General features: G+C 45.3%; 1 protein-coding gene across 1 annotated transcript; it reads right to left on the reverse strand.

Annotated features, from left to right (window-relative positions):
- Positions 1–7934: 7934 nt before the first annotated feature.
- Positions 7935–9081, reverse strand: LOC132401255 (general transcription factor II-I repeat domain-containing protein 2-like). The gene is made up of 2 exons (XM_059983317.1): positions 8322–9081; positions 7935–8236 (listed from the first exon to the last, which is right to left on the reverse strand). The coding sequence occupies exon 1, from the start codon at positions 8926–8928 to the stop codon at positions 8326–8328; it is 603 nt and encodes a 200-aa protein (XP_059839300.1). The 5' UTR covers positions 8929–9081; the 3' UTR covers positions 7935–8236; positions 8322–8325.
- Between the last annotated feature and the right edge of the window lie 7793 nt (positions 9082–16874).

A 16874-nucleotide genomic window follows, 5' to 3' on the forward strand; every position in this document is an offset into this window, starting at 1 on the left:
GGCGACCAAGAGACGACCCCCATGCCTCGCACGCAGCGCTGCTCGACCCCGCTTGTGGTTTGGACTTACAGGCCTTGGCGAAGTGGCCCTTCTTTCCGCAGCTGGAGCAGATAGTTTCTCGTGCCGGGCAGCATTTTCGGGGGTGCTTTTCGAGTCTGCAGAAGTAACACAGTGCGGACTTGCGACGGCCAAGAGCCATGGTCGACTCGCCGGCGGGTTGTGGGGACTTCACGGACTGGCGACTGGCAGCAGCCGAGATTGACTCGCCAGCGGGTTGCGGGGACTTCACGGACTGGCAACTGGCAGCAGCCGAGGTCGATTTGCCAGCGGGTTGCGGGGACTTCACGGACTGGCAACTGGCAGCAGCCGAGGTCGATTTGCCAGCGGGTTGCGGGGACTTCACGGACTGGCGACTGGCAGCAGCCAAGATTGACTCGCCAGCGGGTTGCGGGGACTTCACTGACTGGCGACTGACAGCAGCCAAGGTCGATTTGCCGGCGGGTTGCGGGGACTTCACTGACTGGCGACTGGCAGCAGCCGTGGTCGACTCACCGGCGGGTTGTGGGGACTTCACGAACTGGCGATTGGCAGCAGCCAAGATTGACTCGCCAGCGGGTTGCAGGGACTGCAGCGTCCATGGGGCCGGCGGGAGATTGCATGCCTGGACAGCATCAACATCATGCAGAGCGGCCTCCAGTATGTTGGCCAACTCAATCGCTGAATGTAAGGTAAGATCGGCGTGTTCCAACAGCCGCTGGCACACGTACACTGACCTGATCCCCGTAACGAAGGCGTCTCGTACTAGCAGCTCCGCATGCTATTCCGCCTTCAGCCCCCTGCAGTCGCAGGCCCGCACAAGTGTCTGTAGGGCCCGAACAAACTCTGGCCCGCTGCTGCCGTGTTGTTAAGCGATGTCCTGCGTAGATGGTGTTCACCGGCCGCCGATATTGTCTTTTGAGGGCATCCATCGTATCCCGTTAGTCCGTTTGGTCTCTGATCATGGAGTAGACCCTTGCAGTGACTCTAGAGAGGAGAACCCTGCGCATCATGGCAGGGTCGGTCACATGAATCTCCTCCAGGTACGATTCGCAGCATGCTAGCCAGAGTTCGAAAGTGCCACCGGCTTCCTGGGATTGAGGGTGGAGATCCAACCTGTCGGGTCGTAAAATGCTCTCCATATTTTAAAATTGCTGCTAATAAAATCGATGCACCATCAATAACTCTCAGAGACTGGAAGTGAACGATAGGCTTTTATTAGCAGAAAAAATAGAGCACGACATCTCAGAGACTAAGGGAGGAGCAGTGCCCCCATCGCCTTTATACAGGTGTCTGTGGGAGGAGCCACAGGAGCAGTCAGCAGAGGGGTGTGTACAGACAGGTATATGTAGTTCACCACATTAACAAACTGCACTCTCCTTCTCGCTTTCTCCCTTCTTCGGTTTTGCAGCTGCTCCACACTCCTGAGCTTATCCAGCTGTTCCCATAGTTTGCTGGTTAGATCTTTGAGACCTCCTGTTTCATCAGGTGAACTATTTTTGAGTTGTTTGTTCAGGGTCTTTATCTCGCTTCTCAGGTGATGAATCTCCCTTTCCCTTCTGTTTGGTTGCCGTGATGGTTTCAGATCCACTTTCTTCTCCATTGCACTGAATCGCTCTTCAGCAAAGTTAAACACAACGGTTGTGAGAGAATTGATTTATCTGTAGATAGGTCCTACCAGTGTAGCTTCCAAGATGCAATCCAGGTTGTCATCAAACTGCTGTCAAGATACATTGCTTGATGATCCAGGCCATCTTTTCCACTCTTTCCTTCATGACTGGATTAGGGTGTCAGAGGGGTCACTCACTTGGTCTCTTCTTTGGCACTGGGGCAGTTCAGGTGTGTATTCAAAGTGGATTTGACTGGCTTGGTGTGAATTGTACTGCTACCTTGACTCATGAAGCTAGGTTCGTTTCGCTTCTTTGCCTCCTTGCACACAAACCTAGTGAAATACTTAAAGGGAGGAAATAGACAACCATTCTCTTCCTTATTTTCTAAGCCAACAGACATCCACCTCTCCTGCAGCCCAAATGGAAGTTTGTCCATGATTGGTCTAATTCCGTATGAAGTATCTAAATATGACAGGCCAGTTAAAAAGCCATCTTCTTTAGCGCCTTCAATCTCCATGTGTAGATCTTCGAGCTCTCTTAGCTTAGTGTGGTCCTTGGCTGACACCCTAGGAAAATTTTCCAGCCTTCGAAATAGTGCCATAGAGACTCCCGAAGTCTCTCCCATGCTTTGTGTAAGGCTAGCTTGGGGTTGTTCATTTACACTGAACGTATTCTCACCTGTTCGCATGATTCTGTTCCCAGCCATTTTGTCAAAAGATCCAACTCTTGGGTTGCTCCGAGCTGGACTCTGCCGGTAGCGTTGGCGAATGAGGAGTACCATGCACTGTAATTTTCAGGTTTATCGTCAAACTGGTATAGTCCTGAAGTGACGAGATCTCGTCGTGCTAAATATTGTGCCATGGGTTCAACTGTAAGTGGCACACTGGCTGGGGGAATATGTCGGCGGGCATATGACTGAGGGTGTACATTCGTTATGGGATTTGCTGTTCTGAATTCAGCCATTGCCTCTTCTCTCACCAAATCTGGTAAGTTTGGCATTGAGAATTATTTGTCTTCAGCCCTTTCATTCTCGATTTCATCGCAAAGTTGCAAGCGTGAATTGTCTTCCTCAGATGGATGCGATGCAATTGGACTTCTCTTTGACTCCTCATGAAATGGGACATTAGCAAATAAGTATGGAGAGGAAGAATGAATCTTTTAGTCCATTTCAGATCGGACATATTCGCTAGTGCGTTCCAATCTGGTCCTTTCTGAAGTAGATTTTACTTCATCTAGAATGTGCATTTCTTCAGCGCTTTCTAATATTTCTGCTTCCACCCTGGCAGCTTCGGCTTCTCGGCGTAGCTTCAGCACTTCTAACTCTGCTTCTATCCTTACCCTTTCCAACTGGTTTTTGGCTTCTCTGGCAGCCTCTTCCCTTTCCCTGGCAGCCGCTTCCCTTTGGTTTTCGGCTTCTCTGGCAGCCTTTTCCATTTTCAATTTTGCATCCTGTTCAGCGTACGACACTCGCACCTTGGCGGTTTTCTGCTTTAGCTCTTGTGTGGGCAGCCTTATTTGCTGATGCCCTACTGCTCCTGGTGCTGGATGGCAATGACTTGACACTTGATTGCGTGGCCATCGTACCACTTGTCGAAACACCTGGTAATGTCGCCTTTTCACTGTAGTGTTCTCATACAGGTGTAGGAACTTTGAACTAAACACCGAGATAAACTGTAGTCAATGAGGGCACGATCACAGTAAGATTAACAGTTTACTGTTCACCCTTCCACAGTAACGTATGGTGAAAAGGCTTTGCTTCTATGATGTTTCTTAGTGCGTAGAATGAAAACTTTCCTCGCGCTGATCCTGCGCACACAAGCCCCCTCCTTCCCGTTTCTCCAAACCGGTATTTTCCCACAAGATGCGGCGAAACCGGGTGTGACGTCATTGCATGCCACGATACATCACAGACAACAAATTTACTTTCAACAACCTTAACTTTAACTAGAAAATAATTACAAATGAATTACTAAAGCGAAAATGTAATAAAGCTAAACGAATGCCTTAAGGCAACACAAGCATTACATTAGCCATATAGCAACAGTACCGTGTCCACCGTCCTAGCAAAGTATTATAGATAACCTCAATTAGAAGCAAGATTCCTCTAATTCTTTTTGCCCCTTCATTTTATTGAAAAGATTTTTCATTTTCATTTAGATTTACCTCATAACTAATATTTCTCAAGTCTTATGTACGCTTATATCGCTAATATCTCAGTAATTCAAGCACATGAAAACCTGTTTTTTTATCAATGAGTAATAAAGTAGATAATCTTGCAAGAATAGTTGAATTACATAAAAAAGACTAAGTACTTTATGACTACATGGACGTCCACTTCCGAACCTCTCCTAACAACTTACACTAAGTATAATTCATATTGCAATGTGGAAAATGCAGCAGATCATTTAAGTACAGCAGGTTTCATGCCAACACATGCAGATTCCTTCCACAATCCATCCAGCTAATAGGAGTCACCTGCCAATCATTTCTAACTCATCACCTGCAGCCTATTTAAACCCAGCTCTCATTTATAGTCCTTAGCCTGCCTCATCCAGTCACTTCCAGCCTTCTGTTAACTTTTGCCTGTGAGTTTAAGGTCTGTTCTCTCTTGTTTTGGGCCCCTGGTGGCTTTTTTTAAATTTTGCAGTTGATTATTAAAGTAATTGTTCATTGTTGAATTGTCTTCAGTACTCTGCTTTTGGGGTTTGAGCCTCCTCTACATTTTCTGACAATATGAGTGAACTACTGATTGACTCAGCAAAGTATTCTTGCCTGAAGGAAGTTGTCTGTCGACATGAACAACGACCCAGAAGCAGCAGGGAATCACTGACCATGTGCTCGCCACTTCCTTCCAACTCTTGTCTCAATACAGCTCCAATGTGTCAGTCAAACTCCTCCTCCTGAGTCCTGGATACGAGATCCCCAAAATGATGCTGCAGGTTCCTATCCCATTGCATCGCACACTTACAGCTCAAGCTATCTCTGTATTCTACAGATAGAACCAAGATTGCCTTTGTCATGTCCCTCTTGACTGGGTGAGCTCTGACCTGGACCAACATTAACTGGGACAACAAAACCACCATTTGCAAGAAATAGGAGGAATTCAGTGCTGAGACATACCAGGTTTTTGACCATTTGGGAAGTAGTAGTGAGGCAGTAGACTGGGTACTTTGCCAGAGCTGAGTCTCATGCTTGGTGCTGGATTAAACTGTAGAGTTCCCTAGCGGGAGAGCACATTTGAAATGCAGAAGTGTTGCTTGCCCATTACCATCACAACCTCACAGAGTGCTTGAAAGACAAGCTTTCTACCTGGGAGAACCTCTAAAGCCTCATTACTCTGTCCCTCCGAATTGACAAGCATCCTATCGAATAACCCTCCGGATTCCCAGCCAGAAACCCAGTTCTGTTCCCAGAACCACTTCGGACCGCTGGATCCTCATTACCAATGCCTCCAGAATCTATGTAGCTAGGGAGAGCTCCCTTAATGCTGCAAGAGTACGAGCATCAGTGGTGAAACAACTTGTGTACTTACTATCGATCATCAAACGCTCACTCTTCCGGAAAAGGGCACCACCAGGTAGGGTCGAGCGGCCATCCACCTGGTAAACTCCCCCGGCCCCTCATTCCAGCTCCATAGCCCGAGCCATACTCTCTGTCCTCCTCCATACCCTGATGGCTGTATGCACACAAAAGTCTCTGGTGGATTAAAGGGCTGTAGGCAACTTTCTGGACTGGACAGTGTGTGTTCAGTTTGGTCTCCCTGCCAAGCCTACCTCTGAACCCCTCTCTTTTGTCCTGTCCACATTGAGACTCAGATTGTTGTTCTCCCACTATTTGACAAGACTCCCTATGCCAACCCATCACTGTTGCTGATGAGGCCAATCACTGTTTTACCATCAGCGAACTTGATGATGGGGTTTGAACTGAATCTGGCAGGGCAGCCGTGAGTCAACTCTGTGAGCAGCAGCAGGCTGAACACCTAATCCTGGGGGCCACCAGTGCTCAGCGTGATGGAGCTTGAGATGTTGCTGCCAGCTCGGAATAACTGAGGTCTTTCCATCAAGACCACCAAGATCCAGTTATAGAGAGCGTGTTGAGTCCCAGCAAGGACCACAATACTGTTATGTACCCCTAGGGTTCATGTTTTCTGTGGACTGTCACTTTAAAATGCTGGGAGAATGAGACTGACTTTTAGACACTGTTTGGGGGGGGAGAGGGAGGATGGGGTAAGAGAGGGGGGGAGAGGGGAGAGAGACAGAGATGGAGTTATTTGATGGACAATCGAATGTTATGGTTTCTCTGCAGCTCATCTGCTGGACGATGCTGAGGATGTTCTATGAGTCTGTGGTGGCCAGTGCTATCATGTTTGCTGTTGTGTGCTGGGGCAGCAGGCTGAGGGTAGCAGACACCAACATAATCAACAAACTCATTTGTCAGGCCAGTGATGTTGTGGGGCTGGAACAGGACTCTCTGATGGTGGTGTCGGTAAAGAGGATGCTGTCCAAGTTGCATGCCATCTTGGACAATGTCTCCCATCCACTCCCTAATGTACTGGTTAAGCACAGGAGTACATTCAGCCAGAGACTCATTCCACCGAGATGCAACACTGAGCGTCATAGGAAGTCATTCCTGCCTGTGGCCATCAAACTTTACAACTCCCCCCTCGGAGTGTCAGACACCCTGAGCCAATAGGCTGGTTCTGGACTTGGCTTAACTTACTTATCATTATTTAATTATTTATGGTTTTATATTGCTATATTTCTCCACCATCCTTGGTTGGTGCGACTGTAACAAAACCCAATTTCCCTCAGGATCAATAAAGTATGTCTGTCTGTTGATTTGAATATACAATGACACAGTTAGAGTCAAGACGGTTTTGGTCAACGAAAGACACCAGTGAGTCAGTCGCTGGTTTAAACTTTCAGTAGCCCAAAAGGGGTGAGCTGAGATTGATCCAGAGTATTGATAAATTACTCTGTCTAAGTAGCCTGTGAGGTTGAGTTTGTTTCCATTCGACTACTAAAGTGATTGTGCCACTTAGTTAATCCATAGGAGTGGTTCTCTGGTGAGGGGAAACCATTGTGAATACCACATGTGTATTTACCCTTTGTCTGGGTGTGGTAATTCACTGAAGAAAGGCACCCCTGTGGCAAATCACTGTTGGAGTTATTTCGTATGTCGTGGAACTGGATAAGCGGCTATCACGTTGTGTGATTGGGGTAACCTTGTGGAATCTACAGGTGTGTTGACCCTTGCCTGGGTGGTGGTTCCCTTGAAGATGCTCCCCTTTGTGATAAGCTGCTGTTGGTGATAATCCATACGTGGATTCTGTTTGAGAATCCTGTGGCCACCACTTTGAGATGTCCCGTAGCTGAATTTGGGTGTGGTACCACTTGTGTTGAAAGGATATTCGTTGAAGATCACTGTCGGTGATACTTCGTGTGTGGAGTGGAACAACTTCAGAGATAAAACCTACTGCTATTGTTATTTTGTATTGCTGTCATGGAATCTGTGGAATATCAACGTAATTGTCCTCTCACAACATTCGCCTTTGGATTACAAACATTTCTCAATAATTAACCTGAGCATTGAACTGAACTATCTTACATTCTATCATAAGACTGTTTCCAATTACCTCCTAAGCTTGAAGAAGCTTGGCTTTTATATATTTCCGCACTTATATATGCATGAACTTTGCTGACCTGTTTGATATATCTGAATTTATATTACTGTATTGCGTAGTTACTAATAAACGAGCTTTAGTAAATAGCAATACCAGACTCCAAAGTGTTCTCCATTTCTGCTGGTTCGTTAACCTGTTACGGGGTCTGTAACAGTATTCACCAGCTGCTGATGGATCATCATTTTATATGCTGAGCTGAAGTTGATGAATAATATAAGACCATAGACATGGGTGCAGAATTAGGCCACCTGGCCCATTGAGTCCGCTCTGCCAGTCAATCATGGCTGATCCTTTTTTTTCTCCTCCTCAATCCCAGTTCCCGGATTTCTCCCTGTAACCTTTGATGCCATGTCCAATCAAGAACCTATCAATCTCTGCCTTAAATACACCCAAAAACCTGGCCTCCACAGCTGCATGTGGCAACAAATTCCATAAATTCACCAACCTTTGGCTAAAGGAATACCTCCGCATCTCTGTTTTGAAAGGACACTCCTCTATTCTGAGGCTGTGCCCTCTTGTCCTAGACCAGGGGTCAGCAACCTTTACCACTGAAAGAGCCACTTGGACCCGTTTCCCACAGAAAAGAAAACACTGGGAGCCGCAAAACCCGTTTGACATTTAAAATGAAATAACACTGCATACAACGTTTTTTTTGCCTTTATGCTATGTATAAACAAACTATAATGTGTTGCATTTATGAAATTGATGAACTCCTGCAGAGAAAACGAAATTACATTTCTGCATGCAACAAAAACATTTTGAACTCCGAAAAAAAGACGTTGGGTTGAAAGTTACTTTTAAGTAAAATATTCAATGTCTATTTGAGTCCTTCTTGTATTTATGAAAAACGCCGAACTTAAATTTTCCGCCAGCAGCAAACCAAAAATAACGTCAGCCAGCTGTCATCCTGAAAAATGAAAGGACTATTTCACTGAACAATGAAAAAATATGAATATGAGTAAAATAATAGGCAATTAAAATATTTATCATACTTGGTTAATGGGATTTCTGCTCCTGGACCTCAGCGCACAGCGTCTGCACATCAGGGCTGTATGATGTCACCTTCATCTTTACACAGGATCGCAAGCTGTCATCTGTGAGGTTTTCAATATCACTCCATTTGTGTTTCTGAGCAAGAACGGCCTTCTGACGGGCAACATCTTCAAGGTCTGCTGTCAAGCGTCTAAACTTGGACACCCATATGTCTTTGTCGGCTATGTCGGCCAGTTCCATCTCAAGATCAGGTTGACTCACACCTGCCAATGCAGTCGTATTCAGTAGGGAAGGATCGATGCTTAAGGGAGTGACCGGGAAGGATAATGTGTTTTTTTCCTCTCTGAACTCACAGAAGCGTTTCCCAAACGATGTTTGCATTGCGATGATTGCAGAATGTAAATACTCCGAAATTATCATGTCGTGACCTTGTTTGAACTCTCTCAAATTGGGGAAGTGAGACAAAGTGCCTTTCTGTAAATCTCTGGCAAGCACTGTCAACTTGCGCTCGAATGCCAAAACATCCTCCAACATGTGCAGGGCTGTACGTCCTTTCCCCTGAAGAGCTGTGTTCAGCGTGTTCAGGTGCGCTGTCATGTCTACCATGAAGTGTAGCTTTTCCAGCCACTCTGGCTGTTCCAGCTCAGGAAAGGTGAGCCCTTTGCTGCCCAGGAAAGTTTTCACTTCTTCCAGACACGCGACAAAGCGTTTCAGCACCTTCCGTCTGGACAGCCAGCGATAAAAACACGTTGTAGCGGTGTCAGTAAACTGCAGTCAAAGATAGCTTTATTCGAACTAAACAGCCTTGCTTTTAAGCCTCCCTCAACCCAGCCCCCATGGACGCAGATGCTGCAAAAGACGCGTACTCACAAACCCCCGTAGGCTATCTCCCTTAGCCGGAATGCTGGCTAATTGTGAGCCGTTTCGGATGTGGCAGGAAATGTGTCGCTACACTTAGGTTGTACAAGATCACCATAATTACATTTCAAAAGCTAACAAACTAACATAAAATACATTTTAATTAAATACTGACCAATTATTTCCCAAAGCCACAGGGAGCCGCAGCACAGAGGTGAAAGAGCCACAAATGGCTCGGGAGCCGCAGGTTGCCGACCCCCGTCCTAGACTCTCCCACCATGGGAAACATCCTTTCCACATCTACTCTGTGTAGGCCTTTCAACATTCGAAAGATTTCAATGAGATTCTGCCCCCCCCCCCCACCAATCCTTCAGAATTCCATCGAGTACAGACCCAGAGCCATCATACGTTCCTCGTATGATAACCCTTTCATTCCTGGAATCTTCCTTGTGAATCTCCTCTGGACTCTCTACAATGCCAGCACATCTTTTCTAAGATGAGGGTCCCAAAATTGTTCACAATACTCAAGGTGAGGCCTTGCCAGTGCCCCATAAAGCCTCAGCATCACATCCTCGCTCTTGTATTCTCGAACTCTTGAAGTGAATGCTAACATGGCATTTGCCTTCCTCACCACCAACTCAACCTGCAAGTTAATCTTTAGGGTGTTCTGCACATAGACTCCCAAGTCCCTTTGCATCTCAGATTTTTGGATATTTTTCTGTTTGGGAAATAGTCCCCACATTTATTTCTACTATCAAAGTGCATGACCATGCTTTTTCCAACATTGTATTTCACCTGCCCATCCTCCAAATCTTTCTAAGTCCTTCTACATCCTAACTATTTCCTCAACACTACCTGCCCCTCCACCAATTTTCGTATCATCTGCAAACTTGGCAACAAAGCCATCTATTCCATTATCTAAATTATTTGTATACAGCATAAAAAGAAGTAGTCCCAACACCGACCCCTGTAGAACACCACTAGTCACTGGCAGCCAACCAGAAAAGGATCCTTTTATTCCCACTCACTGTCTCCTATCAATCAGCCAATGTTCTAACCATGTCAGTAACTTTCCTGTAATACCATGGGCTCTTAACTTGGTAAGCAAACTTATACGTGGCACCTGCTCAAAAGCCTTCTGAAAGTCCAATGCATCCCTTTTATCTATCCTACTTGTAATCTCTTCAAAGAATTCCAACAGGTTCATCAGGCAAGATTTTCCCTGAAGAAATACATGCTGACTTTGTACTATCTTGTCCTTTGTAACTAAGTACTCCATCACCTCATCTAATGACTCTGACACCTAACCACTGAGGTCAGGTCAGGCTAATTGGTCTATAACTTCCTTTCTGCTGCCTTCCTGCTTTCTTAAAGAGTGAAGTAACATTTGCTATTTTCCAGTCCTCTGGCACCATGCCAGAGTCCAATTATTTTTGAAAGATCATTTCTAATGCCATCACAATCTATAAAGCTACCTTTTTCAGTACCCTAGAGTGCAGTTCATCTGGTCCGTGTGACTTGAATTATGTACCTTTAGGTCTTTCAGCTTTTTGAGCATCTTCTCTCTTGTAATAGTAACTGCACCCACTTCTCTTCCTTCACACACTACAACATCAGGCATAATGCTAGTGTCTTCTACAGTGAAGACTGATCCGAAATACTCATTTAACTTCATCAGCCATCTCCTTGTTCCCCGTTATTACTGCTCCTGTCTCAGTTTCTAGCGATTCTGTATCCACTCTCATTCCCTTTTTATTTTTAACATACTTGAAAAATTTTTACTATCCACTTTGATATTATTTGCTAGCTTGCTTTCATATTTCCCTTCAAATGATTTTTTAGTTGTTCTCTGTAGGTTTTTAAAAACTTCCCAATCCTCTATCTTCCCACTAATTTTTGCTTTGTTGTATGGCCTTCCTTTTGTTTTTACAACAGCTTTGACTTCCCTTATCAGCCACGGTTGTACTATTTTACCATTTGAGTTCTTCTTCATTTTTGGAATACACATGTCCTGAATTTTCCTCATTTTTCCCTAGAAATGCACGCCATTGCTGCTCTGCTGACATCCCTGCCAGCATCTCCTTCCAATTTACTTTGGCCAAGTTCTCTCTCATACCACGGTAATTTCCCTTACTCAACTGAAACACTGTTACATCAGACTTTACTTTCTCCCTCTCAAATTTCAAGTTGAACTCAATCATATTGTGATTACTTGTTCCTAAGGGCTCTTTCACCTTAAGCTCCCTAAGTGCCTCTGGTTCATTACATAACACCCAATCCAATACAGCTGATCGCCTAGTAAGCTCAATGACAAACTGCTCTAAAAAGCCATCTCTTAGGCATTCAACAAACTCATTCTCTTGAGATCCATTACCAACCTGATTTTCGCAATCGACCTGCATGTTAAAATCTCCCATGACTACCACACCATTGCCCTTTTGACACGCCTTCCTTTTCTATCTCCTATTGTAATCTGTGGTCCACCTCCTAGCCACCTTTGGAAGGCCTGTATATAACTGCCATCGACGTCCTTTTACCTTGCACTTTAACTCAACCCATAAGGATTCAACATCTTCTGATCCTATGTCACATCTTTCTACTGATTTGATGCCTTTCATTACCGATAGAGCTCTTTGCCTACCTTCCTATCTCTCCTATATAACGTGTAACCTTGAACATTCAGCTCCTAACTACAACTGTCCTTCAGCCACAATTCAGTGATGGCCACAACATCATACCTGAACATTCCTGCATACAAGGCATCATTGTCTCAGTGGAACAGGATGGAGTGGAGGGCCAAGGCTATTGCATTATCAGTGGACTGGTTTGACTGGTAGCTGAACTGGAAGAGGTCCAATGTAGCTGGAAGGTGGGATTTTATATGATCCATTAGCAGCTGCTCAAACTGTTCCATAATTTTTGAAGTCAGTGCGCTGGGCGATTATTATTTAGGCCAGTTACCGTCGCTCTCTTGGGCACTGGAATGATGGTGGCTGCCTTGAAACCTGCAGTGACAGTGGTCTGTTTCAGAGAGATATTGAAGATGCCTGTTAACCCCTTCAGTTATCTGCATCACACAGACCTCAGCACCTGACCAGGTATGTTGTCCAGCCCTGCTGCTTTGTGTGAGTTCACCCTGGCTGGGGTCCTCCTGTCCTCGGTTGTGGCCAGACAGGAGGTCTGTTCCTCTGGAAGTCGAGGGGGCTTTCCTCAATGTTACATCCTTCAGAAGGTCAAATCGTACATAGAAATCATTCAGCCTATCAAGAAGGGAGGCTTCACTGTTGTTGATGCGCAGGGTGGACTTATAATCGGTTATGATTTGTATCTCTTGCCACATATGCCATATGCCCCTGGTGTCAAAAAGGTGTCTGTGGATTTTGTGTGCATTCTCACTTTGCCTTCCTGACGGCACAGTAGAGAGTGACTCTTGCTGACCTTAGAGTCGTCCTGTCCCCGATCTGAAGGCAAGGTCCTGATTCCTAAGCAGTGCACAAACCTCTGCAGTCAGTCATGGTTTCTGGTAGTGTAGAGTTGAATCATGGTAACATCCTCAATGCACTTTCCTCTGTGGCCATTTACCAATCCCACATATTTATCAATGGTGACATAGCCAGCTCCCTGAATACACTCCAGTCTGTAGGTTCACAAAGGACACTGCAGATGCTGGGGTCGAAGCAACAAGTACAACACGCTGCAGGAATTCAGCAGGTCGGGCAGCATCCGTGGAAACGAGCAGTCAATGTTTTGGACCGAGACCCTTCATCACGACTGTCAACTTCGGATGTCCTGACGAAGGGTCTCAGCCTGAAACGTTGACTGCTCGTTTCCACGGATGCTGCCCGACCTGCTGAGTTCCTCCAACATGTTTTACGTGTTGCTCCAGTCTGTATGTTGTCACCCCCGTGAATATACTCCAGCCTGTGCTTTCAAAGCAATCCTGTAGAGCTGAGGTGGCAGCTTTTGGCCATTTCCCAATCTTCCTGTAAACTAGTTTGACCCTTTTAACCAGTGGTTTGTATGCAGGGATTAGCAAAATAAGTATGTGGTCTGAGTATGAGATGAGGGCAGGAGATAGCCTTAAGGGCTTCGTGAACATTGGTATAAACAAGTCTAATATATTCTCCCCTCTGGTTGCAAAGTTGACATAGAGGTAGAACTTTGTTAGGACTGTTTTTAAGTTGGCATAATTGAAGTGACCGGCAATGATGAAGAAACCATTGGGGTGAGTGGCCTTGAGGATGCAGATTGCATCTTAAGAGCTCCTGCAGTGTTTCTCCAGCACTAGCACAGGGAGCAAAGTTAACAGCAATAATCAAAACTGCAGTTAACTCCCTCGATAAGTAGAAGAGTCTGCAATTCATTAAAAACTGTTGAGTACCATAACTTAACCATTGCCTTCAGTACCCTGCCACCTCACAGACCACACATCTGCACGATCTGCTGGGCATCACCCTTCCCCGAGTTTATCTCTTCTCCCTCTCCCCTTCTGAGACCCAAGCAATCGATGACTACAGTGCTGAATGACTACAGCACAGTTTCATTTGACCACCCCTTTCCCCAGCTGGGGCAAGCTTCTTCTTTATCAAAAAGAAAGATAAGGTTTTTTGACCCTGCATTGACTACTCTGGACTTAACAAAACCACCATTGAGAAACACTACCCTCTCTGCTTGATGGGTAATGCCTACAGAAATCTCCATTGTGCCCAGATCCCCATCAAACTGGATCTACAGAGCACATACAACCTGATCCACACCCGCCAGGGGGATGAGTGGAAGACTGCGTTCATAACGCACTGGCCAGTACAAATACTTGGTGATGCCTTTGAAACTTTCTAACAGACCAGCCATTTCCAAAGTCTTCATTAATGAGATCCTGCAAGACATTCTACACAGGTATGTGTTTAACTACCTCTTCTCATCTTCTCCAGGGACCACCAAGACAATGTCTATCATGTCCATTCAATCCTTCAACCTCTCCTCAGAACCAACTGTACTGCAGTTTAGAGAAATGCCAGTTCCACTTTCCAGAAATTTTCTTCCCGGGTCATATGCTTCCACCCACGGCATAACCATAGACCCAGAGAAAGTGCATGTCATTGTTGAATAGTGCTGACTGTACTCCCTCAAACAATTAGAGTGCTTCTTGGGCTTCTCCAACTTTTACCACCGTTTCATCAGAAACTACAAACAAACTGATGCTCCTTTTACCAATTAACACTTGTACCTCATGAGCAATCTGATCTGCTGCCACAGAACACACTTTCAAGGAGCTAAAAAGATGCTTTACCACTGCCCCATTCTCTGCCATCTGAACCCCTCCAGATTTTTTGTGGTAGAGGTAGACACATCCGACCTGTGCGCTGGGGTCATTCTTTCCTATCGAGGACCAGACAGACTCAAGCTTGTGCCTTCTTCTTGTGCAAATTTAACCCTACACAGCACCATTATGGAGTAGGAGATAGGGAGCTCCTGGCCATTAAATGGGCCTTGGAGGAATGGAGACACTGGTGATGGGGAACTCTGAGCTCTTTCTAATCTGGTCTAACAATCAGAACCCAATGTCCATTCCACAGACCCACCAACTCAACCCATGTCAGGCTCACTGGATGGACTCTGTTCTTCCAGCAACTTAACTTCACCATTTCTTCATAACCCAGTTCCAAGGACAAGGTGGACATCCTGTCACAACTGTTCAACACAGCTGAAATAGAGATTGACCCCCAGTCCAAGATCCCATCTTTTTAGATCCTCACCCTGTTCATCTGGGACCTGGAGAACCAGATCCACCCAGCCCTCCAGTACTGGTCCATCATTCCTGACAACCACACGAACATGCCGGCAGTCCTGTGCTCTGAAACACACCAGTGGGCTCACTCCTCACCCTCTCCAGCAGAGATACATCAGTTCATCTCACCCTGCCCTCAACGAGCCTAGTACAATTCCTCCAACCAGCAGCCCTCCGGGCTCGTGTTGTTTCTCTTTTCTGCTCCTAGTGGCACATCAGACGGCAATCTTGCTGTCTCTTTAGCATTTGCCTGTTTTTTTAATGAGCCTGGGCTGTTAGCTGGAGGATCAACCCAGCATGAGTGGAAAGCATGCAGGAGCCAGCTGGATTTGAACTTGGGACCCCCCCACCCTGAAGTCCGGTGTGGATACAACTACACCACCAGCCAGCTTCTAAACTCCAGTGGCTGCTGCTTGCAATAAGGCCTTCTCATCATTGGTAAGACCCATCATTAATTAAGGGACCTCTGCTCCATCCGCCACAACTGGGACTTCCCAGTGGCCAAACATTTTAATTCCCATTCCGCTGTTTCAGTCCATGGTCCCCTCTTGCATCTAGATGAGGCCACTCTCAGGGTGAAGGAGCAACACCCTATATTCTGTCTGGGTAGCCTCGAACCTGATGGCATAAATATTGATTTCTCCTACCAGTAAACAAATTCCACTCCCCCTTCCTCTATTCCCCACTCTGACCTTTTACCTTTCCACCTGCCGATTACTTCTCCGCCTCCTCCTTTCTTTTCTCCTACGGTTCTCTCCCCTTTCCTATCAGAGTCCTTCTTGTCCTTTCCCACGTACCTGGCTTCATCTATCACCTTCCAGCTAGCCTCCTTCCCCTCCCTGCACCTTTTATCTTCCCACTTCCTTCTCAGTCCTGAAGAAGAGTCTTTACCCGAAACAGCAATTATTTACTCTTTTCCACAGATGCTGCCTGACCTGTTGAGTTCCTCCATCATTTTGTTTGTGCTGCTTTGGGTTTCCGGCATCTACAGACTTACTCACATTTATGTCTATTTATTCATTTATTATTTGCAGTTTCTGTTCCTTTGCACATGGGTTTCTTTGCAAGTTGCTGTTTGTCAGTCTTTGTGTGTAGTTTTTCATTGATTCTATTGTATTCCACTGGTCTACTGTGAATGCCTGCAAAAACTGAATCTCAAGGTAGTATATGATGATATATGCTTACTTTGATAATAGATTTACTTTGTATTTTGAATGTATTTATAAGAAGATATAAGGATAAGTTTAAAGAACAGGAAAAAAGCTGAGAAATATAGGGGAATATTTAATATGAAATGCATTATAAAAAGCTACTGTGACAGTAGTGTAAAATAACATGAAAAGGACTTAAGCAATGAGCTATTAATGCAGTGGCCCCTCGTTTCTGCTAATTTCAGTGATTCATGAAAACAAAAAACCCTCTAATGTCTGCTTTTCTAGTGACTCTTTTACTGAGTGTCGTGAGAAAGGATATGAATTCTTATTGAATAATGCTCCAGGATAAAAATGTAATTATTAATTTCAAACAAATAGGCCTGTATTTTCCAGAGCGGCTGAAATCACAGGACTAGTGCTTTGACTTCGCACTTTCACCCTAGAAGCAGCTGTTTTTCACATGTGCTGATTACCCTTTTCACCTCTGGACCTGGAGCAACATTTCTCTCCTGAAAAAGAACCTGAAGCCCTCTTTTCTTGTCCGAATTGTTCATTTCATATAGGAAAGCAGAAGATTATCGTTTTAACAAAGTAGATCAAGTGCTCCTCCTGCCTTAGAAAGCAAATCCCAAGGGTGCTCTGGCAGGATGGAAATGTTGGGGAAATAAACATTGAAGTAAATATTTTTAACCAGGAACACAAAACTATAGCTTGAAAATCGAGAGTAAAACAGAAGGAAATTGGAATGTTAG

This window comes from Hypanus sabinus, chromosome 1 (assembly GCF_030144855.1).
Source record: "Hypanus sabinus isolate sHypSab1 chromosome 1, sHypSab1.hap1, whole genome shotgun sequence".
Lineage (NCBI taxonomy): Eukaryota > Metazoa > Chordata > Chondrichthyes > Myliobatiformes > Dasyatidae > Hypanus > Hypanus sabinus.

Excerpts from the sequence above, each read along its gene's own strand:
- LOC132401255 (XM_059983317.1), bottom strand. The coding sequence starts at position 8,928 with ATGGTAGACATGACAGCGCACCTGAACACGCTGAACACAGCTCTTCAG.